The sequence below is a fragment of the Drosophila montana genome, unplaced genomic scaffold (assembly GCF_035044405.1).
Source record: "Drosophila montana isolate Dmon_TW-CO22-7 unplaced genomic scaffold, ASM3504440v1 contig_1965_1, whole genome shotgun sequence".
In the NCBI taxonomy this organism is placed as follows: domain Eukaryota; kingdom Metazoa; phylum Arthropoda; class Insecta; order Diptera; family Drosophilidae; genus Drosophila; species Drosophila montana.
Genome location: NW_026996882.1, coordinates 3252 through 29470, shown reverse-complemented (window position 1 = coordinate 29470; position 26219 = coordinate 3252). Strand labels below are relative to the sequence as shown.

The window sequence follows — 26219 nt, the reverse complement described above, 5'->3', positions numbered from 1 at the left end:
GAGACGCAGTTGTGCGTTGATAGTTTTTCCTGGCTGGAATGCGGCGCCATTCGCCATGAGAACTGCGGCAGTTCACACAGTCTCAAGCGGGTCGCATTCTGATTGACGTCTAAGCCTAATTATGTAAATTGTAGCAAGACCCGACGAAGAGAGAGAGGGAGAAATAGAGAGAGAGAGAGAGAGGGGGTGAGAAAGAGAAGCAGGGACAAAGAATAGCACGCTTAGGTTTTGATCTATGAGCCTCAATTACGAAGCGGCAAATAAAAACAAAAAGAAATACTTAAGCGCAACTAAAAGCTGCACAAATAAAGCGGAGCTAAACTGTTGCTGATGCGGATGCCGATGCCGTTGCAGTTGCAGTTGCAGTTGCTGCTGCCGGTAAACCTGCCGCCAGCAGTCCGGCTTTTGCAAATGATGATGATGAGGCCACAACCATAGCAACAGTAAGAACTACAATGCCAAAGACATCCATGTGCCATGACAAACGACAAAGTTGTCGTTAGGTCCAAAATTAGAGGCATTTACATGCCGGCAAGCGAAAGACAGAGCCACCAGCTAAAAAAGAGAGACGGCAACAGATATGCACTGCGGGTAAACATTGAGAGTTAAAATTTCAGACGCATCAATGCACCTGGCCAAGATTTGTATTGGCAACGGCCGTGACTGCAACGACGACTGCGACTGCGAGTGCGACTATGGCTTTGGACTATGTAAATATTTTACCAGCAATTTTCAGCTTAAATGCCTTTAAAACGAGCCGTGTCGTATGGGCGATCAGGGTGCTTGAGTTCGGTTTAGTTAGCCTAACTTTAGTTAGCTCTTTGCGTATGAAGCATGCCAAAAGGTTACTTTTCGAAATCAGAATCAAGAGATTAAGGAATAAAGCTATTATTTGCATATTTAGCCAGCGGCTGTCAGAAGATTACTTTAATATAAAGGTTGTAAGCCCAAAAGAATTTGTTGGCGGTTCGGCTGACGGTTTGAACCAATATCTCGGCATAAGATTCGGTTCAAGAGCCGGGTTTCTATATCCTTGAGCCTAGGTTTGGGTTCGGTGAATTTTTTATATTTAAAAAAAAAACATTTACCAATTTCGTTTAAATTCCAAACTTTCCGATCTTATCGATTTTTTTCGTTTACCACATATTTATCTATTTTCAGTAGTGAAGACTAGTTGGGAGAATATTCTCCTTCGATGAAGCGTCGATGTTTTCTCTTTGAGTGTAGGGATTTTCACCTTGTTTTCCAGGCTTATGTTTTTGCTACTGTTCTACTGACCTTTTTATCTTAGTCGTTTTGGATCTGTTCGCATTTCGCACGTTTTCCCCATTGTCGTTAGCTGCTGTTGTTGTTTGTTGCCGAATTTACAATTGCAAAAAAAAAAGAAGTGCGCGCCTACACGTGATTTCACAACAGACACGCATCACATTTAATGAATTTCACTTGAGTGCTTTGCGAAACTTATAAAATACTCTACAAAATACAAATCGGTTATCACACTTTTCCTTAGGAGGCCAACTAAAAGTAGTATCTGTAATACATTAATGTTGCCACCATTTTTTGTATACATCATTGCCAATGTACAAATGAACATAGTGCACATGTTGGTATGAAACAAAAATTGGCAAATGTTTAAAAACAAATTCTTGATGCGAATCCGTTTTTGCAAACATATGGTTTGGGAGCTGCTTCAGCTAATAGAAATAAACATTAACAAATTCTGATTCTTACGGCATATCTAAAATCCATTGAGTAATAAGTAGAAAGGTCTTTTACTCAATGCCTAATGTCAGTGTTTCTGATCAATTTTATCTGCATTGCGAACGATAAATAATAAAAACTAAAATTTCATGAAACTCCCAAAGATTCTCAATAAACTGACTGATTACTAGAATAATTGTTTCTAAGGTCCAGTACCCCGATAATTTTTCAACTTTTCATCAGCCGACTTCTAGTAAAATCCTGGTGTTATGGTAATGCATCATATGCTTTGTCATATTCTATCGCCATATTAACATATAGTCAAATCTTCTTACTGAATAGTTGGTGAACCTTACAGAAACCCGCTAAAATGTAAGATTTATTTTCGAATGGATGTCAATATTACCACAGTCCGTTACAAATACAAATTTAAATTAAATTATATATGACATATAAAAATATATGAGATTTCGTGTCAGTTATCACCACAAGAGAATATGTCCCATATTAAAGTTGTCATATCAACAACTTGGCAATATCAGACAAGGCAATAGCTCAGCCGCTGTGTAAAGTGCACAGCTTGGGGCGTATGTATTTGTTTTTGCGTATTAACATGTATTTAATGGGAAATGCGATGTTTGTTTTGAAAGCTTGGTCCTGTGTACGGGGTATATCTTAGTCGAGCACTCCCGACAGAGCACTTTTACTTGTTTATTTTCACTTGCAAGCTCCCTCTTTACCTCTCTTTGCTTTGGGGGATTTCCAACTAATTAGCAAGCCAAAAACACGTGAAGACTCTCGCTATCGGTTCACAGAGATCAATTCAGCGTTCAAAAACTCAATGCATGCGAAATGAAATGACTAGCTCTGAAAGCTCATACCTAGACCCAGACGTACATACATACATACATATATGTACCCAAATAAACGTATCATATCAACTCTCACTACAGACACAACGTATGTGGAGGCATTGATATTGTTTTTTTTTTTTCGTTTGGCTTGTCCCTGAAATTGTGCAGCAACCCCGCAGATTGTTTCCGTTATGCCGTTGTAAAGCGTATCAATTGATTGAATGCGAAACTCTACTATGAATTTATTAACAATTCAAATTTCGATTTGCAGGAAACTTAAAAGCAGAACAAAAAAACCAGAGGCCATACAGAAATACGATATTTATTTGAGCGACAGTTTGAGAGTTACTGTTGGGTCGGTTTTTGGCGCCGCTAAGAATGCACATCAGAGACTCACACTCAGTCGCTGGAACTCTGCGGTGTGTAAGTGCTGTCTGTTTATGTCTTCGCTAGGTATTTGGCTAAGGTTTTCGTTGTTTTTACTTTGTCTCATCTTTATCCGTCTCACACTTCGCTGAATTGTTGTCAGTTGGCTTTTCCTCTGGGTTTTCACTTTTTTCCGTCACATTTTCCTTTTTGTTAAACAGCTCACATTTCCTCAAATTTTCTTTGTGTTTGTCCAACTTTTCTGCCGATTCGGCATCTTCCGTTTTGTTTGTCTCCTCGCCGGACTCTTGCTCTGCCGCCTCAGATTGCCCATTCGTTGGCAGCACAGCTCTATCCGCTGCTGCTTTGATCATTTCCTTACAGTCGACAGTTGGATCACCTTTATCTATCCCTAGTTTATCTTCACAATCGGTTAAGATTTCGGATATTTTCTTGTCAATTGTAGTTTTAATTTTATCTTCTACTTTCTGTTTTTCATTCGATGTCTTATCTTGATTTAGTTTTGTTAGGTTAAGATCCTTTTCCTCGCACAACTTGTTGGCCATCTGTAACTCGGCCAACTCCTTCTGCTTCTTCTCTATGGAATCACACCAGGCTTTTAGCTTGACATTCTCAATATCCTTTGCCTGAGCAGCGAGCTGTTCTTCGCACTCAGCCTCCTGGCTTTTGATTGATTCTAAGCTGTCGTCAGAGCTGTCTTCTTCATCATCGGGCTCCGTTATTACCTGAACGCCGCCACCGACGCGACGCTCATCTCGCACATCCAGCGACTGACTCTGCAGCACCACAAAGCTGAAGCGATGATAGCCAAAGTAATGGGCATTCTTGTATTCCTTGTTTTTGCCAGCTCCAGGACCAAGGCGTTCTTCCGGACTGCGGAACTGCCGATAGGCTTCTGGGTGTACAAAATCGGACACTTCAATGTCTTCATGATTCACACTATCCGGCGCATAGCCCTCATCGGGCGGGTCCTTGGGCGGACGCGGCGTATTTGAGGGCTTGTTGCTTAATTTTGAGCTTTTCTTGGATTTTCCCTTCGAGGACACGTCGCTCCGAAAGCGTAGCAAAAGCGGTGATCGAATAAACCGTAACATCTTATCATATAAGAAAATATGTAGTATTTTCCCCAAGCTATATTAGTTCAGAAAACTATGGAAAGATAAGGCAAAGTCACCTTTGATTTATGTAGGCAATCTAAAGGTGACGCTTCGTAACAAAAATTCAAGACACGAGAGACCCGATAGGGTTCGTTACACATATGTAGATACACTCATCCATAAGTAACAATATATATTTATAGTCAATCCTCACGAGATCTAAAGGACCAAGCTATGACATCCAAATGTGTGCTGGTGCTTGTGAATGAGCATGCGTGGCATCGATAGCTGGGACGAGTGTGAGTGCCACGCTTTATTTGTGCACTTACTAGGTTTGACGAAGGTGCGTGTCCTCGCTGAATAACCTGTAAATAATGCTCTCACTTTTCTGTTCATCTGTTAACAGGTTTACAATTCTGGCTAAAGCGCCGAATGGTGTGTGTACTGGAAGCGGGTCGAAAACAGAATCTGTTATCGGTAAGAGGCGCTCTTATGAATGCCACTGTGGATATCTGCAGTACTCCAAAAGAGTTTGTGAATGTTCTTTGTAATTCTTTATGATACCAAAATTACATAAGTGCGAAGCTTGAGCTGTCGCTAGCTGGATAATCTATATACCAAATAGTATAAATGAGAGTGAGAGAGGCCAGGGAAACCAATCCGCTAAACTCCCTCGATATCAATTAACATTAATTTTACATAATGTTAGGCCACTAACAATAGATGGCTTATTACAACCAGTAAGCGAAGTACGCAATAAAACTATCGGTGCGCTTTTCTAGTTCCGTGCAATAGATGGCGCTGTCTAAGGTGTGAAACCTGTATTCCAATTATTCGGGGCAGGAAGGCTGTGATTTGAAGATTGGCCTGCCCTCAGACGTTGACCGGTGTGTCGGCTGGCACCAGGCTATAGAACTCATTTCGACTTTTAACATTGAAAAGGAAAGCTTTTAACTAGACAGCACTTAACCTAAGGTTCACAAAGGCTATAGTTTCCACAGTAACTACAAGCTTTCTTAATACCACCGCAAAAATAAACCAGTATATACACCAACTTCTATTCTCAGGCGCCCCAGGCGCCGCAGGCGAAAGTCGGGTGCAACCGATTGCTAAATAATCGTCCGCCTAATTTTCCTATATTCTAGATTTATTAACGCCCTACTGCCGCGATATACACAAGTATATACTCCCAATTACAAGACTCCAAGTTGAAAAATAAATAAAAATTGTAGGTCATACGGACGGACATTGTACAAAACCAATATACTCTTTATATAATTTGTACACAGAGTACTAAACTTGTGGAGAGACTAGTTCGCTGGTTGTTGATGCTTACTAGGATTTACATACTTTATGGGATCGGAAATGGCTCCTTCCATGCGTTACACATATCATAATAAAATGTTACAAAAAAACACCCTATAATACGTAAATATAGTTTAATAGCAAAGAAGGTTGTTTATCCTTAGTCATCCATTCTTAGAGATACCTTTCCGTTCAGCATGAAACATAGTCAGTTTTCTCTATATGTCTTATATATAGGGTCGAGATATATTTTCCTATATCTATCAATATCCTTTATTCTCACTTTTGTATACGCCACTTCCAGTTTAACGCAGCTGTTTGCAAGCTGCCATTGCCTTATCCGTCTTTTTATGGTGAGCTTCCGGCACCTGGACGCAGTTTGGGGCCACTTGCAGCTAAGCAGCTGGCTCAAACAATACGAGAAGGTCAACATTCGCACGCCGAAAGTACGGAAAGCGACACAGTCAAGAGAAGTCTTAACAGTTGGCTTTGGTCTTACAATCCGATATGAGTGTATGTACGTTTCTCGTGGATTTGACAGTGACACTTGCAGCTAACGGGCGAAACTGTTTTGTTGAGTTTTCTATGAGCCGTCAGCCAATTGTCAACTGGCAGCGCCCAAGGAAACTGCCCGACAAGCAGCTGCAGTTCTGATGAATTTTTAAGTGATTTTTTTTCAAGGGGACCTACGCCTTTGGGTCGACAGCTGGCAGCCTGCATGTCAGCTCTGAGCCACTCCTGCTTTTGCTCAAAGCCAAAGAGCGGCTGCCTTAAAGCTACTTTTAAAATAGTTGAGCAGAATTTGTATTAAATATTGCACTGCAGCTTTTATGCGGTTCACAAGCTTTGCGCTCTATTGTAACCCCAAACTGTTTATCTACAGCAAAAATGGGGCTGCTCGACAAGTTTCGTATAAGTTAAGTTAGTTTGAAATATGACAGAGCCTTTTTTATTGTTTTTCCAGAGTCACTGTCGAGAGAAAAGTGACTATCGCGATATATACCTGCCATAGGATTGGTTCAAAGTTATGTTCGGACAAATATATCATATAACGCTGTAGGAAGAATCGGTTGTATATATTATTAATATGACCTTTAAAACCAATTGCAATTATTTCCTGTTGCCTGAAAAGCTTCATATTAATTCAATTTAAATGAGGGGCAGAATCTTCCGAAAATATCGATGGGCAAGACTTTCGATAGAGGTTATAGGGGTAATAGAGCAAAAGTATTATTTTTATTTTTATAAACTTCTTCAGCCTGTGAATTATCAATATTGAACCTTCGAATAATTCATTGATTCATTTCAAATGCCTACATTTAACAGGGACAAGGCAATTCATACTTAATGATGCCAAGCTTACCTCCTATTTCAAGTTGGCAGCTTTGAAGTATTAATTGCTTATTTTTAAATCCATACCTTAAATTAAAACGTATTACCCTAGAAGTATTCTATATATGGTATGGCCTGTCCTGAATCTTCCCTCTTGTTACATTTACAGCTTTTTTATGGCTATACTGTTAACAGCTTTATTTCTACGCCCCACAGCCGAGCAGGTGGAAGTTTGTTTTTAAGTGTCCAGCGTAAACTTCATGGGTGGGATGGATCAACTTTGCTACCACTTGGCCGCATGCTATGTTATTATTAAAAAATTTGTTGCCACTTGCTGCCTCACAGAAAGTTGGTCCAAGGTTTATGGCTCAGTTGCGTACACACGTGTGCGTCATTGGAAGGAGGGAGGGCCATGTGCGGTATCCATAGCCAAGTGTTAAGGTCCATTAAAGGAGACTAGGGTCACTTGGCCAGCAAACCTGTTGCTGCACTTTGAATTTAATAAAGTCGAAACTCTTTATTTTTCACAATCCATACGCGATGCGTTGGTTTTCTTTATTAGCTTTACATTTTTTTTTTGTAAGTTTAATAACGCACTTGGTCTAACTACAAAAGTTACACAAAAACAATTAAGCTTAGGGCTAGAGTTAGGGAGAGACATGCTTGAGCTTGAGCTTGATTGGGTTAGTTCATGGCGAAGTTTTGTTTTTAGGCAAAAAAAAGCAAAGCAAATAGAGAAAGTACCCGTATCCCACATAAGACTAACATAACACAAAAGTTCGCTTAGAGTAAAAAGTGTGTGCTTAAGTTCTAGACATAATCAGTGTTCCATTGCAGATGATTGAGGTCGGTCAAGAATTGAGTTCAGTTGAAGATTGGATTCTGGACTGGTCATGCGTTTACCATTGAGCGCGTCGGTTGCCGTTGCGCTCCGAGCTGATTGAGCGTAGCTCCTCGCTCCCCAGACGCTGTTCCTCTTCACGACGGCTGTCATTTTCCTCGAGACGGTCGAGTTGATACAGCTCGTTGTCCAGCAAACGTCCTCCCTGGGTCCAGCTGATGGAGGCGCCGGCGCGTGCCGCGTTGCCATTGAGGCGTGTCGTGATCAATCCATTCAGGTTAGCCGAATTCAGTAACAGCGGTGAGCCAATGAGCTGTGCCTGCAACGAAGCACTGGACGGATGTGCCAAGATCACGGGCTGGGCGGTGCGCTCGATGTTGAGACGGGCGGTGGGCAACTGGCGCCAGCCATCCAGATCACGTTCCCCAGTCAGCAGAAGGTTAGTTGTTGTTACTGAGGGCAGGCGAGATATCAGAGTCTGCGGATGGGATACAACGTTGGCCTGAACACGTTGACCAAGCAGCTGATTGGAGTTGGGCAACAGCAACGATTGCTGCTGATTGCTGAGACGCTCGAGGAGACGCTGATTTTGGCTTTGGCTCTGGCTAAGACGCCGTTCTTGTTCCCGCTCGCGCAGCTGACGACGCTCCTGATCTCGTTCGCGCTGCTCACGATCGCGCTGCTCTTGCTGGCGCTGCAATTCGCGCAGCTGTTGCTCCTGCTGCTGACGCTGTTGCTCCTGCTGCTGACGTAGCTGGGCCGTTTGCTGCACTTGCTGCTGGAATTGTTCCATCAGCTGTTGGGATTGCAGACGCGCTTGGTTTTCGGATTCACGGCGCGCCTGTGCTTCCAGTTGCAACTGCGACTGCTGTTGGGCATCGGCTATGGCCTGGGCTTCGGCAATGGCGTGGGCTGTGAGGCGTGACTGCAGCTCCTCAATGCTATTGTAACGAGAGGACTTTGATGAAGTAGAGGAGGAGGATGCTTGAGATGTGCTGAGCCGTTCATCCAGACGCTGCTTTGATACGATTGCATTGAAGCCGCTTGCATCATCCGCCGTGTAGTCCACAATGCGTCGCGTGCCGTCCGGCTCGACAAGCGAGTATTGACCCTTAACCAAATCGCCATCGCGCTTCTCCTCCTGTCGCTTCTCGTCCCCAGTCAGCGTATCGCGCACATCGTATGCAAATGTGTATTGTGGACGGCTGTCGTAATCCTCACTGGAGCTAGGCAAAATGGTCGTGGCTTCATCCAAATTGGAGTCATCATTGTTCAAGTCACGCAGCTGCTGCTGTTGTTGTTGGAGACTGCTTGACTTGCTCAATTGGCTGAGTTCGATGGCTCGCAGATAGGACGCACTGGCCACATTCCAGGTCAGAAGGCACACACAGATCAACAGGCAGGTCTGTAAGGCAAGGCACAGCTATATAAATTAGTTGGGTGTTTGTTGCTTTCGGTCAAAGTCTGAAACTTGGCAAGCAAATAAATTAAAATAGCCAATGGATGTTGCCGTTAGATACTTGCTCTTCTTTTTTTAAACTGCCCTGCAGGAAACCTAACTCTCAAGGAACCTACTCTCATCAAAATTAATTGACAGAGGGTTGCTTGAAACTTTTCATGTTTTTTTTATGGGATGTGAAAAAGGATATATTAACTTTCACGGACTTTAAGCGTTTTGATATTTATGTTTACAAACGAATAGAATATTCTTGAGTATATGGTTGAGGACTGTAAACTTGTGAAAATGCAAATCTGTTATCTAAAAACTGTCGGTATTTAAATGTTTTCGTAATATTTATTTGCGCTGGTGATTTCATTAAAGAAAAAAGCATATCAATGCCTATTGTGTACAATATGCAACTGTGTGTATGAAAAGTTTCATTAAGATTCAAAATGATTCTTCCAATGATCAGAATATAATGTAAATGATGTATCTAATTGTATTCAGACTTTACATTTTCGGACCCTCACGTTGGTAAGCGAATCTATACTTCGTTGTTACAGCCACAAACTTTTTATGCCTTTCCATACAAATTGTTTAAGAATTCTTTCGAGTCTTATCGTTTTTTATTTTTGATTATCCTGATTTGTTGCCTGTCTTTGCTTAGATGCGCTTCACGTGGCACCGCAGGCAATCGGCTGCCCTAAAATTTATGGTCAGACACGCTTCGAACTTACCCGTTTCATGATTGGTGACGTGAAGTATTCGACTAGTTATCTGCTTGGTTGTAATTTGTAAAGCTGCTACACGTTTCTTGCTGTGGCACGTTGTGCTACTGATGCCTTACCTGACAGCAGTTGGCCATTTTATACATACTACGTAGCTGCAGAAGAAGTTGGCCCAAAGGGCTCTCGCAAGAACCAGCCCACATTTGATATGCGTAGAGGCTTTCAAATTTGTTTAGTTAAAGTTACAAATGACCTTCCATGTCGGCGATACGCCTGCCTGAATTACAAAGCTGCAACACAGCATTCACTTTTTGGGCCAGCTGGGAGGCAGTGGACGAAATTGTCACCCATTCGCCCACAGAATCGGGACAAGCAGCTTATCAAAATGGAAACAAAATGCGTACAGATATTGGAAATTGCCTAGGAGGGATGCAGAGGGAAAGCAACTGCTAGCTTGTTGCCCAAACGAATTCAAAAGTTTGTAAATGGACCAACACTGACACAGCGTCAGAGACGCAGTGGGACAAAAGACACATGACTCTTCGGATGACACACAAAATGTAATTTGATAGGCCCAAAGCCAAGAGCTGCTAACAATTTTGTGCATTGCTCTTTAATGCAACTGCAACGAAGCAGAAAACCATCAATATAATGAACTAAACAGTTTGTTAAGGGACTTGGAACTTAAAAGAGCTGTTGCTGGAGGGGAACTGAATGTTAAAATATATAAAATCGATAACAAAAAGGGAACTTGCCAGTAAGTAAGAATTGATCGCAACTTCGCACAAGCGCACATGATAATTTGTGTCTTTCTTATAAGTGGCGAGTAATTCGGTTAAAGTTTTTTCTCATTTCAATAGAATGTTGTTAGTTTTAGCCTCTTCCGCCGCTTGATCAGCTTTTTTATTCAAGGCAAGGCAACCAACGATTGCCTTACCAAACTGAAGGCTTTAGGTGCAGAGATCTTAAAAACTCTGCAAGTAGTTCTGCTGGCAGCCATGGACATTATATACCAAGAGTTCTAAAAGGTTAAGGCAGGAACTAACAACGAGGTCGCGCCAAGGACGCGCCAAGGCTCTAATCAATTTGGTTGCAACAGTGCCACTTCGTCTACTGCCCGACACCAATGAGAGGCTTGTCCAAATGGAAATATAAATGCAATTTTAATAAACATTACAAATTTAATGTAATGAGATGACTTACATCGTAAAAGAGGGGGAGTGGTAAATTATTCAGACAATTCCGTGTCAGCGTCTATTTCATTCGCTATTTGGTTTGATAAAATTATCTTGATAAACAAACAAGTTATATTATCATCGTAAACAGGTGACGCATGCTAGGAAAAAACTCGGGTTGCTAGACAAAGAAGAGATGGAAAGTAGCGTGACGACATCTTTAAAGCTGACTAACAGGCTGTTGATGCTGACCAAAATAAGTATATTTACTTGGGTAGAAGATAAAACTCTCTGTGAAGTATTATGAACAAGAAATCTTCATTATCTGCGCCTCATCGAGAGTCTCTTTCTGGATTATAGAGGACATACTCTCTTCTGTACTGTGCTCCCTATAGTCCACAGTCTTCGCATGGGCAGTGCGCAGTCAACATGATTTAGATGCGACATTGTGTGCCTGAAAGCTTTGTCAGCTGTAACATCAGCTACACAGACACAGCAGCAACAATGTCAACATTTGTACTAGCAATGCGTAGAAAATAAAACGGCAACGTAGAAAAAAACAAAAAGGAAACTCCACGAAAAAAAATAAAGAAAAACAAGAGTGCTAAGGTCAAGAGTGTCAGACTAGAGGACACCCTGCACAAAGCGCCGAGATGCTGTCACAAACATTTAAACTGCCTTTTACGCACGCCTATAGTGACTGCCCCAATCATAAATACCTTCGGTACGGAATTTAAATGTGTGCATACTACTATTTTGCAATATACCTCTCATAGTTTCGAGATTAAAATGCTTATAGATACGTAGATACTTACCGACGAACAAAATCTAGCAGATCCAAGAATTCATATACATACTAGTTGGTGAGGTCGGAGAAGCCTCCATTTGTCTGTTACATACGCTTGCACAAAACCAATCTACCCTTTTTTCTCATTTCGATTGGCTACAGGCCGAAAAAACAACAAATGAAAACAAAGGAGGACAACAAGCAAGTGGCTAACTGGCTGGAAAGTAAAAAATTTCATGCATGACTGAAATACAAGAAGAGGCATTGTGTCCCATTGAGGGGCTGTGTGCTTGTTATTCTATCTAGTGCATAGTTTTAGGCACTAGCGCCATGACCAAACGTGGTGTATGTACAACCAAGGGCAGGCGAGAACCAGCCGCATGTGTTGCCATTCCTGGACACTATGCTCCACCATCTGTACACGGTCTGCATGTGTTGCTTGATGCGCGTTTTCGTCTCGTTTTTCGCGCTGTGCAAAATTGAGTTCCCACCGCAACGTAATTAAGTTATGAATGATAGAAACAACCTGCATTCAATTTCAAAGCTATCAAACTACGAATCTTAAAGCTATGCACAGCACGCATAATACAATTAGCTAATTTGTAGCAATTTGGTACAATTGTCCAATTAGTGTTCCAGGATTAATGTTCATTAAATAATCAATTACAATTACCTGTTAATGTGTGCAACATTATAATTTGTTTTTATCGTTTTGATAAGCGGCGGACAAATGAACAATATAAATATTTCTGCTTTAATTGCGTGCAGTAAAAATTGCTTCATTAATAATTTATTATAATTAAACTTTTAACTTTCAAAGTTCATTTAATTTCACCACAGTTAGTCATTCAGTCATTTATATGATAAAAACTTTGAGTGGAATTCGGGCCCAACATATAAAAACAAATAATTCCCTGAAGATTGTTTTTTACATATATCTAATGCTTCACGGTAGTCATGCCAATCATCAACACATCCATCAAATTTCAAACTTTTTTTTTCTTATTTTGCTCTTAATGTGTCCACTGATAATAACTATTCCCAACTCTGCACCGATCTACAAATTTGCCAATTTGATGGGGATAAATAAACTTATAAACTGTTTACAGAAGTAAAATATGGCAAACAAAGAAATGCAGCCGAGATGCCAAGATTATGACCAGAATTGTGTGTGCTTGTCCAGTTGGCCCCTTGGGTCATGAACGTTTTACAATTTCGCAAACAATTTTAGACCAAACTGAAAGCAATTTAATCTGTGGCTAGCTGGAAACTGTTGGTAGCTCAGTGGTGTCACGAAATCTTGATGCACAGATTGAGTTGGGCTGCGTTGATTTTCGACGGACACGAAACAGAGATAGAGATAGTTGGAATAGGTGAGTTTGGCCCGGTTGACTGTTTCAATTTATTTTTCATTCTTCTGTGTGCTTTGACGTTTTTGTTTTTGTTTTAGTTTTCTATTTTGCTATGAAACACCCTCGGCTCGCGTACAAAATGCGAAAAGTTAAAACAAATATACACACACAGTGGCAGGGCATGCGTCAGGAAGCACTTGCAACAGTATGCCAACAATATTTTTGCCTTCTGTGTGCTTTGTGCTGTTAAAAAGGAAATAAATGAATGGCAAGCAAAAAAGTTAAATCACCTCGAGCGCGGTCGCGCCTATGCTGAGCTTGGCAGCATTGTGTATTGCGCACTCCCACCTCACCACGCGGCGTATACGCAATATTCGCGCTTAATGCTACCGAAGCCAGTTGCTGAGCTGTGTTCTTTGGTTAGATTCAAAACTCGTCACAATTTCAATTTGTGTATTTCTGCTGTTTGGTTTTCTCTTTCGTTTTTCCATTTGCCATCTAAATGGGATTCACAAATGCCACTAAAATATGAGCACTTTAAAGATTCTGAAATGTAAATTTAAAATTATAGTTATCCTCGATGATTCGGATGCCGACTCGATCGCCATCCAAGGGGTTGTGCCACATATTATCAGTATCCCTGAATTATCCATATAATATGTACGCTGGCAAGGCAACTGATATTTTTTGAAATTTTTAACGGACAACCTTTGCAACCGAAAAGCACCTGAATATTGGTGCGTTTTCATAGAAAAGCGTTCGTCCAGAATACAATTTTATATTGCTCAACTTCCTGCAGTTTGTAGTATAACAGCATGCAATTTATTGGTAAAACCAAAAAAAAGTTAAAGTGCTTTTGTTGGGAGTGACCGAAAAAGAATTACCCAGGACAGCGGTGCTAGATGCCGTCACAAGCATTCGAACTTCCTTTTGCACATACACAATGATACAACACAGATGCAACGAATGTACTTCGTCTCCCCTGAGCTCGGTTCTATAAAGGTATCCAACAGAACACAATTTCAATGGGTTCATGTATCTTCTAGTTTGGTGTGTCTAGTTTTAACTAGTTCTTTGTAGGAGGCGAGGGCACAGGTACCTATACACCTATACAGCACCTATACAGAGTGCTCTAGTCGGGAGTGCCTGACTAGGAGATATCCTCAACCATCTTCTACCAAAGTTTGGATCGTCAAAGGATGTGCCTTTTGCCTATTACATAAATTTAGCACAAAACCAAATTTTTAAAACCTAAGAGATTTACTCGAAAAACCGAATTACGGTATCGATATTGTGTTGACTGATTGTTGTTGATAAGACATGGAGCTAATGGACATTAATAAACATCGAGCTTGGTCAAAACAAGTCGATAAGCAAATTGTTCTTTTGGCAACTATTTGATAGTTTAATAACGATAGCTTTTAAGTTGAGAGACATGACTATATCCACTCGGCTCTACACACTTTATGACGAAATTCTAATTCGGTTCGACTATAAATTACTTTAAATTGAGCGCCCAGCTGCCGGTACAAACATTTTAGCTGCTTTCTATGCATTCAAATATCAATTACGCCGCTTACTGCGCATTTTACTCTGCTGCTGCGCTTCTTTTTACCATAGCCCCACAATATGGTAAATTCATTCTTGAAAAACATTGGGTTAGATTGTCCAATCTTCCTAGCATTAGATCGACTCGGCTACTGTATCTGACTATTCATTTATGTATATTTTATGTACAAAACAATATTTTTTACCCAATGTGCAGGGTACACAAATGTCTATACGTAAACATTTCTTTCGCTTTAATGTTCAGTTGTAAATTGTTATAACGAAGCACAGAGAAATGAAACAAAACAAAATGAAACCAAAGCAACTGTTTATTTGCGTATTGGGAAGGGGCAATTAATGAATTTCATTTGTTACAGCGCACAGTGCGGCGTTGATTGCTTCACTTTTTGTGTGAGAATTGAGTGGAAAATATGAATATAAGATTGTGAAAATATTTATTCCAAGCAGTTGCGGGAATCAATAACAGAAACAACCAGTAAAAGTGCTCTAGTCGAGAGTGTCCGACTTGGGGATACCCTGAAGCTTCTTCGCACATTAACAAAATAATAATAACCAAAAAAAAAACTGAACTGATATAGCAGCACCTAATATAATCCCAATTTATAGAATTCGAGACATATGAATATATGTGTGCACATGTTCAAGCACACAAGCACTTTGAGCTTTTCTTAAATAATTTCTGTGTTTTGAAAACGATTTTGGCGGAAGCCATTAAATGAAAGATATTTGATAAATATATCATTCGAAAGCTTCATGTAAAATTTGATGACTTTAGCTCTTAAAACATAAGCGATTTGTACAAAAATAGGATTTCGAAATCGATTTGTATCATTTGATAAGTTATCAGTTATCAGTTAGAAAGTAAACTCTTATTGTGCGAACACTTGCAGGACCTATTTTCCAAATTCTAAGCCTGTAGCTCTTATTGGTTCTGAGATCGAATCGTTCATACATACGGACAGACGGACATGGCAGTATCGACTCGGCTATTGACACTGACCAAAAATATATATACTTTATGGGGTCGGCAGAAGGAATCTGCCTGTTACATACACTTGCACAAACCCATTATACCCTTTTTCGCATTTTCAATGGGTTCAGGGTATAAAGATGAAATGGCTTCAGCAGAGTTTAATTAATCTTTACTCGCGCTACGACCGCGAACAGCGAATAGGCCATTTTCACCGTCGAAAAGAACGTGTTCAAATTAAGTTCAATCAGTCCACCTGCCATCATAGGCTGCTTTGCCAGCCTTAACGTCATTTGGATAAAGATGAGTACGTTGCGTTGATGCTGATGCGATTGTTCGTACCAGTTGCTTGAAAAGATGGCATATGGCAATCGCTGCGCCTCCTCAGCGACAACGCTGGCAAAGTAGCAGCTGGGAAACAGTTGTAAGCAGACGACGGCAAACAACATCGCATTGTACATCAGCGAGACTGTGTCCCGCACAAAGAAAATCACATAGAATATGACAATGCATAGATTCGCACCACAGAAGACCACTTGTATTAGCTGTACGGGGCTGATGGTCTCTCTAGTTAGCTGATATATTCTGAAAAAAAAAGTTTAATAACAGTAGAATGTAAAATATTTTGAGTCATAGCAATAGACTTAGAAATTTTTAAATAAGATTATATGCTTGTACTCCATAGTCAATACCAGATTTTTGATTTACTAAATGGGACCTATTTTTATTAAAAATATTAAAAAGTGTGAGCCATAAGCGTCCTGATCCTATAATTCATTTATAATGTCAGTTAAGGTACAAAAAACTACTGTCAAATTAAGCGTAACCAAAAGATACGAGGTCATAAATTTGTAATATATAGAACAATATATTTCCGGGCCCATAAGTATATATATTATTTCATCAGTATTAACCACTGAGTCATTGGCTGATTGGCCGAAAATCAATGTGCTGTATAAAAAACCATCATTGTTTTTAAAGATATTTTGACCAAACTTGGCACCAAACTCAGTAATGATGAGCTGCATTATGTTTCCCACACGTCTGAAAGTCTACAAGGGTATTTAATCATAGGAGTGTTTAAGATAGCCATTTTCTTGTTATTTCTGTTTCTTATTTTTTTTAATGTAAATCTACACATATATAAGTTGCTAGATCTTACCGTAATAGTAGCCTGTAGTCTTCAAAACAGGAACGTAATTGCTGATTAGTCGGAATTTCCGGCATCTGGTGAAATCCCAGATGCGAGATACGTATGGCAAAGAGATGTATATGACCGCCCACATAACACAATGTCAGGGGCGTAAAAATATCATTTGTCAAGCCCTGCATGCATTCGGCCAGAACGCTAAGAAACTGATAGCCAAACGCTAAGCCATAGGAGAGGCCATTGCGCCGCCAGTTGAACGGCAGCCAAGCCACGTAAAGTAACTCACGGGGCTCAGTCGATAGTGCAAGAATTACGCCAGGCACGTAGAGCACGTAGATAATGACAAAGCTTATATAAATACAGCGGGTTATACGGTGCACTTGACTCTGCAGCGTATTTTGGTAGTAGCGATGCTCCTCGCCGTTCTGGACACAATCATCCAGTTGCACAAGCAGTGCTTCAATCTCCATCATGTTTGGCAGGTGCCATATTTGTATGATATGCTTCAAGCTGCACCCTACACAGGTGATGGTCATTGTTAGATTCTTGAAGAGCTCGGCTGGCGTGGCCGGCAGCAGCAGGCCCAGTAACAGATGCAATGGAAACATGATTGTAACTAGCAAATGCATCAACACAATATAGACGTAAACCGCACGAGACCTGGCACCGAAGAATGTCGGTGCCAGCACTCGAAAGCAAACCCATAATGGACGATAGGCGCGAGTACTGTCGATGACCATTATGCGACACGTTTAGCTGGATGCATTGCCTGCGTGGCAGCTTTTATGCACTTACCACTAAGCGACATTTAAATGCTTTCAATGCAGATTTTATAAATACCCCTAATGGCTGTCATTAAGGGCTAGTTTATGCCAAGCCAATATGCACAACTGACCACCCAATGTGACACCTCTTCAACACCCCAAAAGGACATATAATCGAAGGCATAGAACGCATTCGGATTGTTGTCCATAATATTATTTATTTCGATAATATTTTGTGTATATTAAAATCAAATATCATTTGATTAGTTTAACATAATTAAATGCGAGAAGAACGCGCAATATCTCTTATAAAATAATGATTAGAAAAAAAGTATTAAACAAACAGGTTATTCGGTTTGATTATTTAAGTGATCATTTTTTTTTAATTTTTTTTAATTTATAATATATAAAAACTATAGTACTCAACTATCAAACTCAATGCACTTGAAAAACTGTAGGTGAAGGTAAAATTGATTTAAGTTGGTTTTTATTTTGTCTGGAGAGTGTGAGTATGCGCGAGAGATTTATAATCATAATTAATATATAAATGCAATTTTCTTATTAAAAAAAAATGTGTGGATAAAATAATAGCAGTGATTCATTAAATTTTTTTTTAGCGCCCGAAAGAAGTGCTCATATTATTATTTTTATGTTTATATTTATATTTTATGAATGAATATCTATTATTTTTCCGTTTTTTAATTTTTACCGTTGCAAATAGGAGCTCGTATCATTAAAACTCAAAAGTGAGAAAAGGTTTTTAAGTCCAATGCTACAATTCATTTAAAGTTTAATCTATAGACTTGGCGTAGATAGGAAATGAAAACTTTAAGAAGTCCAGACAATATCAAGTCTTAACAAAATAATTTTGACCGTAGCTTTAAATATATATAATTTTTTTTATATATTTAAGGAAATAATATGTAAGTATGGCGGATGTATTAAATGGCGCTCACTGTACCATGTACTCCTTCCTTTCTTCTTCCTCTGCAATAGGAACCGCCACCAATTCATATTCAAAGCTCATTAAGTAGTCGGCAGCTGTCCGCACCATCAGTTCAAGTTCAGTACACTGAATAATACATAGACTAATCGAAATTATGGCTGTCATACAATGTGAGCTGGCGTCCATTTCAAATGAGTTCAAAGAGTTGACCATTAACTGTTTTCTTCATAATTTAAAATTGCTTCTGCTATTTGAAATTATCAATTATATCCAGCGTTGAAAATCGTACAGCACTTCACCCTCGTGGCTTTGTACTCCCTTCGCTGATCGTTGTTTTTAAGATATATAACTTGCCGACTTGCGAGTTCGCCATTCTCATAAATCGTTGTCATCTTCGCGTATTCGTTATCTAGGGATTCTTGGGCTGTTGTTGTGTACAGTGGGATTGGGGATACAGCTTTAACCCCACCCACATGTTACAATTTCTAGTTCCTCCTATTTTCTTTGTTCACGGCTTATGTTTTATTCCTGAATGGGTAACATGCCTGCAAATATTGTAGACAAACGCAGTAGGAAATAAATAAGGGGCTCAATATCAAGCGCTATAATAAAGGTATAGTCAAAATCATACATATACTAGCTCTTCTGGACAAATATAACTCATTTATACAGACAAATAGTCGGGATGACTTGGCTACTTTGATTATCTCGACGTACCGAGCAAGAATATATTTACTATCATTTTTTATTTATTATCGAGTTGCCCATGTACGTTTATAATTCCATTGTAAAGTCGGTTTAAAAATCAAAACTTTTTTGATGATTTTTTTTTCAATATCTCGGGTAAATATTGTCAGTTTTTTAAATGTTATACCTTTTTGAATTCGTACGGATCCCTACTACCAATTGGCATTCAAACAAATTAAAAATCGATGGGTTAATAAAAGTTGTGGACCAATAAACGATTCGTTTGTAAAGTCAACTTTTTATGATGCATTTTTGGATTATCTCGGCCAAATAATGTCAGATTTTTTAATTTTATACCATTTTGGACTCGTAAGGATCAGTACTATCGATTGGCATTAAAAATATGAAAATCTAAATTTTCACCCAAATCGGCAAAATGGCAAGGGGTTACATCACATTTTTTCTTAAAATCGGGGTCGGTTTGAAAATCAAAACTTTTTGATGATTTTTTCTGCATATCTCGGGTAAATATTGTCAGATTTTGAAATGTTATACCTTTTTGTATTCGTACGGATCCCTACTACCAACTGGCATTCAAACAAATAAAAAATCTATGGGTTAAAAAAAGTTGTGTACCAAAAATCGATTCGTTCGTAAAGTCAACCTATATTGATGCATTTTTGGAATATCTCGGCCAAATAATGTCAGATTTTTTAATTTTATACCATTTTGGACTCGTAAGGATCAGTACTATCGATTGGCATTAAAAATATGAAAATCTAAATTTTCACCCAAATCGGCAAAATGGCAAGGGGTTACATCACATTTTTTATTAAAATCGGGGTCGGTTTAAAAATCAAAACTTTTTTGACGATTTTTTTGAATATCTCGGGTAAATATTGTCAGATTTTGAAATGTTATACCTTTTTGAATTCGTACGGATCCCTACTACCAATTGGCATTCAAACAAATAAAAAATCGATAGGTTAAAAAATGTGGTTGACCAAAAAAGGATTCGTTTGTAAAGTCGACCTTTTTTGATGTATTTTTGGAATATCTCGGCCAAATAATGTCAGATTTTTTAATTTTGTACCATTTTGGACTCGAAAGGATCAGTACTATCGATTGGCATTAAAAATATGAAAATCTAAATTTTCACCCAAATCGGCAAAATGGCAAGGGGTTACATCACGTTTTTTCTTAAAATCGGGGTCGGTTTGAAAATCAAAACTTTTTTGATGATTTTTTCTGAATATCTCGGGTAAATATTGTCAGATTTTGAAATGTTATACCTTTTTGAATTCGTACGGACCCCTACTACAAATTGGCATTCAAACAAATTAAAAATCGGTGGGTTAAAAAAAGTTGTGGACCAAAAAAGGATTCGTTTGTAAAGTCAACCTTTTTTGATGCATTTTTGGAATATCTCGGCCAAAAATTGTCAGATTTTTTAATTTTAAACCATTTTGGACTCGTAAGGATCAGTACTATCGATTGGCATTAAAAATATGAAAATCTTAATTTTCACCCAAATCGGCAAAATGGCAAGGGGTTACATCACGTTTTTTCTTAAAATCGGGGTCGGTTTGAAAATCAAAACTTTTTTGATGATTTTTTCTGAATATCTCGGGTAAATATTGTCAGATTTTGAAATGTTATACCTTTTTGAATTCGTACGGACCCCTACTACAAATTGGCATTCAAACAAATTAAAAATCGATGGGTTAAAGAAAGTTGTGGACCAAAAGACGATTCGTTTGTAAAGTCGACCTTTTTTGATGCATTTTTGGAATATCTCGGCCAAATAATGTCAGATTTTTTAATTTTATACCATTTTGGACTCGTAAGGATCAGTACTATCGATTGGCATTAAAAATATGAAAATCTAAATTTTCACCCAAATCGGCAAAATGGCAAGGGGTTACATCACGTTTTTTCTTAAAATCGGGGTCGGTTTGAAAATCAAAACTTTTTGATGATTTTTTCTGCATATCTCGGGTAAATATTGTCAGATTTTGAAATGTTATACCTTTTTGAATTCGTACGGATCCCTACTACCAATTGGCATTCAAACAAATTAAAAATCGATCGGTTAAAAAAAGTTGTGGACCAAAAATCGATTCGTTCGTAAAGTCAACCTATATTGATGCATTTTTGGAATATCTCGGCCAAATAATGTCAGATTTTTTAATTTTATACCATTTTGGACTCGTAAGGATCAGTACTATCGATTGGCATTAAAAATATAAAAATCTAAATTTTCACCCAAATCGGCAAAATGGCAAGGGGTTACATCACGTTTTTTCTTAAAATCGGGGTCGGTTTGAAAATCAAAACTTTTTTGATGATTTTTTCTGAATATCTCGGGTAAATATTGTCAGATTTTGAAATGTTATACCTTTTTGAATTCGTACGGATCCCTACTAAAAATCGATGGTTAAAAAATTGTGACCAAAAAACGATTCGTTGTAAAGTCGACCTTTTTTGATGCATTTTTGGAATATCTCGGCCAAATAATGTCAGATTTTTTAATTTTATACCATTTTGGACTCGTAAGGATCAGTACTATCGATTGGCATTAAAAATATGAAAATCTAAATTTTCACCCAAATCGGCAAAATGGCAAGGGGTTACATCACGTTTTTTCTTAAAATCGGGGTCGGTTTGAAAATCAAAACTTTTTTGACGATTTTTTTGAATATCTCGGGTAAATATTGTCAGATTTTGAAATGTTATACCTTTTTGAATTCGTACGGATCCCTACTACCAATTGGCATTCAAACAAATTAAAAATCGATGGGTTAAAAAAAGTTGTGGACCAAAAAACGATTCGTTTGTAAAGTCGACCTTTTTTGATGCATTTTTGGAATATCTCGGCCAAATAATGTCAGATTTTTTAATTTTATACCATTTTGGACTCGTAAGGATCAGTACTATCGATTGGCATTAAAAATATGAAAATCTAAATTTTCACCCAAATCGGCAAAATGGCAAGGGGTTACATCACGTTTTTTCTTAAAATCGGGGTCGGTTTGAAAATCAAAACTTTTTTGATGATTTTTTCTGAATATCTCGGGTAAATATTGTCAGATTTTGAAATGTTATACCTTTTTGAATTCGTACGGATCCCTACTAACGATTCGTTTGTAAAGTCGACCTTTTTTGATGCATTTTTGGAATATCTCGGCCAAATAATGTCAGATTTTTTAATTTATACCATTTTGGACTCGTAAGGATCAGTACTATCGATTGGCATTAAAAATATGAAAATCTAAATTTTCACCCAAATCGGCAAAATGGCAAGGGGTTACATCACGTTTTTTCTTAAAATCGGGGTCGGTTTGAAAATCAAAACTTTTTTGACGATTTTTTTGAATATCTCGGGTAAATATTGTCAGATTTTGAAATGTTATACCTTTTTGAATTCGTACGGATCCCTACTACCAATTGGCATTCAAACAAATTAAAAATCGATGGGTTAAAAAAAGTTGTGGACCAAAAAACGATTCGTTTGTAAAGTCGACCTTTTTTGATGCATTTTTGGAATATCTCGGCCAAATAATGTCAGATTTTTTAATTTTATACCATTTTGGACTCGTAAGGATCAGTACTATCGATTGGCATTAAAAATATGAAAATCTAAATTTTCACCCAAATCGGCAAAATGGCAAGGGGTACATCACGTTTTTTCTTAAAATCGGGGTCGTTTAAAATCAAAATTTTTGATGATTTTTTCTGAATATCTCGGGTAAATATTGTCAGATTTTGAAATGTTATACCTTTTTGAATTCGTACGGACCCCTACTACAAATTGGCATTCGGGGTCGGTTTGAAAATCAAAACTTTTTTGATGATTTTTTCTGAATATCTCGGGTAAATATTGTCAGATTTTGAAATGTTATACCTTTTTGAATTCGTACGGATCCCTACTACCAATTGGCATTCAAACAAATTAAAAATCGATGGGTTAAAAAAAGTTGTGGACCAAAAAACGATTCGTTTGTAAAGTCAACCTTTTTTGATGCATTTTTGGAATATCTCGGCCAAATAATGTCAGATTTTTTAATTTTATACCATTTTGGACTCGTAAGGATCAGTACTATCGATTGGCATTAAAAATATGAAAATCTAAATTTTCACCCAAATCGGCAAAATGGCAAGGGGTTACATCACGTTTTTTCTTAAAATCGGGGTCGGTTTGAAAATCAAAACTTTTTTGATTTTTTCTGAATATCTCGGGTAAATATTGTCAGATTTTGAAATGTTATACCTTTTTGAATTCGTACGGATCCCTACTACCAATTGGCATTCAAACAAATTAAAAATCGATGGGTTAAAAAAAGTTGTGGACCAAAAAACGATTCGTTTGTAAAGTCAACCTGTCTTTATATTTTGATGTAAAATTTCGTTGGATACCTAATTCTCGGCAAAATGGCAAGATTAAATCAGTTTTGTCAAAACGATCGTTTGAAATCGACATTTTTTGAATATCTGAATATCTCGGCTAAATAATTGTCAGATTTTTGTAAATTGTTATACCTTTTTTGAATTCTGTACGGATCCCTACTACCAATTGGCATTCAAACAAATTAAAAATCGATGGGTTAAAAAAAGTTGTGGACCAAAAAACGATTCGTTTGTAAAGTCAACCTTTTTTGATGCATTTTTGGAATATCTCGGCCAAATAATGTCAGATTTTTTAATTTTATACCATTTTGGACTCGTAAGGATCAGTACTATCGATTGGCATTAAAAATATGAAAATCTAAATTTTCACCCAAATCGGCAAAATGGCAAGGGGTTACATCACGTTTTTTCTTAAAATCGGGGTCGGTTTGAAAATCAAAACTTTTTGATATTTTATCCTTACATTGGAATATCCAAATATTGTCGATTGTTAAAGATACATTGTGTGATCGATACGGATTACTATGAAAATCTAAATTTTCACCCAAATCGGCAAAATGGCAAGGGGTTACATCACGTTTTTTCTTAAAATCGGAGTCGGTTTGAAAATCAAAACTTTTTTGATAATTTTTTTGAATATCTCGGGTAAATATTGTCAGATTTTGAAATGTTATACCTTTTTGAATTCGTACGGATCCCTACTACCAATTGGCATTCAAACAAATTAAAAATCGATGGGTTAAAAAAAGTTGTTGACCAAAAAACGATTCGTTTGTAAAGTCAACCTTTTTTGATGCATTTTTGGAATATCTCGGCCAAATAATGTCAGATTTTTTAATTTTATACCATTTTGGACTCGTAAGGATCAGTACTATCGATTGGCATTAAAAATATGAAAATCTAAATTTTCACCCAAATCGGCAAAATGGCAAGGGGTTACATCACGTTTTTTCTTAAAATCGGGGTCGGTTTGAAAATCAAAACTTTTTTGATTCTTTCTTTTGAATATCTCGGGTAAATATTGTCAGATTTTGAAATTTTATACCTTTTTTAATTCGTACGGATCCCTACTACCAATTGGCATTCAAACAAATTAAAAATCGATGGGTTAAAAAAAGTTGTGGACCAAAAAACGATTCGTTTGTAAAGTCAACCTTTTTTGATGCATTTTTGGAATATCTCGGCCAAATAATGTCAGATTTTTTAATTTTATACCATTTTGGACTCGTAAGGATCAGTACTATCGATTGGCATTAAAAATATGAAAATCTAAATTTTCACCCAAATCGGCAAAATGGCAAGGGGTTACATCACGTTTTTTCTTAAAATCGGGGTCGGTTTAAAAATCAAAACTTTTTTGATGATTTTTTCTGAATATCTCGGGTAAATATTGTCAGATTTTGAAATGTTATACCTATCTGAATTCGTACGGATCCCTACTACCAATTGGCATTCAAACAAATTAAAAATCGATGGGTTAAAAAAAGTTGTGGACCAAAAAACGATTCGTTTGTAAAGTCAACCTTTTTTGATGCATTTTTGGAATATCTCGGCCAAATAATGTCAGATTTTTTAATTTTATACCATTTTGGACTCGTAAGGACTCGAGGTACTAATGCGATTCGGCATTAAAAATATGAAAATCTAAATTTTCACCCAAATCGGCAAAATGGCAAGGGGTTACATCACGTTTTTTCTTAAAATCGGGGTCGGTTTGAAAATCAAAACTTTTTTGATGATTTTTTCTGAATATCTCGGGTAAATATTGTCAGATTTTGAAATGTTATACCTTTTTGAATTCGTACGGATCCCTACTACCAATTGGCATTCAAACAAATTAAAAATCGATGGGTTAAAAAAAGTTGTGGACCAAAAAACGATTCGTTTGTAAAGTCAACCTTTTTTGATGCATTTTTGGAATATCTCGGCCAAATAATGTCAGATTTTTTAATTTTATACCATTTTGGACTCGTAAGGATCAGTACTATCGATTGGCATTAAAAATATGAAAATCTAAATTTTCACCCAAATCGGCAAAATGGCAAGGGGTTACATCACGTTTTTTCTTAAAATCGGGGTCGGTTTGAAAATCAAAACTTTTTTGATGATTTTTTCTGAATATCTCGGGTAAATATTGTCAGATTTTGAAATGTTATACCTTTTTGAATTCGTACGGATCCCTACTACCAATTGGCATTCAAACAAATTAAAAATCGATGGGTTAAAAGAAAGTTGTGGACCAAAAAACGATTCGTTTGTAAAGTCAACCTTTTTTGATGCATTTTTGGAATATCTCGGCCAAATAATGTCAGATTTTTTAATTTTATACCATTTTGGACTCGTAAGGATCAGTACTATCGATTGGCATTAAAAATATGAAAATCTAAATTTTCACCCAAATCGGCAAAATGGCAAGGGGTTACATCACGTTTTTTCTTAAAATCGGGGTCGGTTTGAAAATCAAAACTTTTTTGATGATTTTTTCTGAATATCTCGGGTAAATATTGTCAGATTTTGAAATGTTATACCTTTTTGAATTCGTACGGATCCCTACTACCAATTGGCATTCAAACAAATTAAAAATCGATGGGTTAAAAAAAGTTGTGGACCAAAAAACGATTCGTTTGTAAAGTCAACCTTTTTTGATGCATTTTTGGAATATCTCGGCCAAATAATGTCAGATTTTTTAATTTTATACCATTTTGGACTCGTAAGGATCAGTACTA

The 26219-nt window shown here is 37.7% G+C and overlaps 3 protein-coding genes across 3 annotated transcripts; all 3 read right to left on the bottom strand.

The window, feature by feature from the left end:
* Window positions 1–2772: 2772 nt before the first annotated feature.
* LOC135426169 (uncharacterized) lies at window positions 2773–4106 on the bottom strand. The gene has a single exon (XM_064679173.1). The coding sequence runs from the start codon at window positions 4034–4036 to the stop codon at window positions 3035–3037; it is 1002 nt and encodes a 333-aa protein (XP_064535243.1). The 5' UTR covers window positions 4037–4106; the 3' UTR covers window positions 2773–3034.
* Window positions 4107–7575: 3469 nt separating this feature from the next.
* Crys (Crystallin) lies at window positions 7576–9704 on the bottom strand. Its single transcript, XM_064679181.1, has 2 exons — window positions 9696–9704; window positions 7576–8922 (listed from the first exon to the last, which is right to left on the bottom strand). Exons 1-2 carry the CDS (start codon window positions 9702–9704, stop codon window positions 7576–7578), a joined length of 1356 nt encoding a protein of 451 aa, XP_064535251.1.
* A 5996-nt stretch (window positions 9705–15700) lies between these two features.
* Window positions 15701–17429, bottom strand: Or33c (Odorant receptor 33c). Its single transcript, XM_064679172.1, has 2 exons — window positions 16702–17429; window positions 15701–16124 (listed from the first exon to the last, which is right to left on the bottom strand). Exons 1-2 carry the CDS (start codon window positions 17427–17429, stop codon window positions 15701–15703), a joined length of 1152 nt encoding a protein of 383 aa, XP_064535242.1.
* Window positions 17430–26219: the final 8790 nt, after the last annotated feature.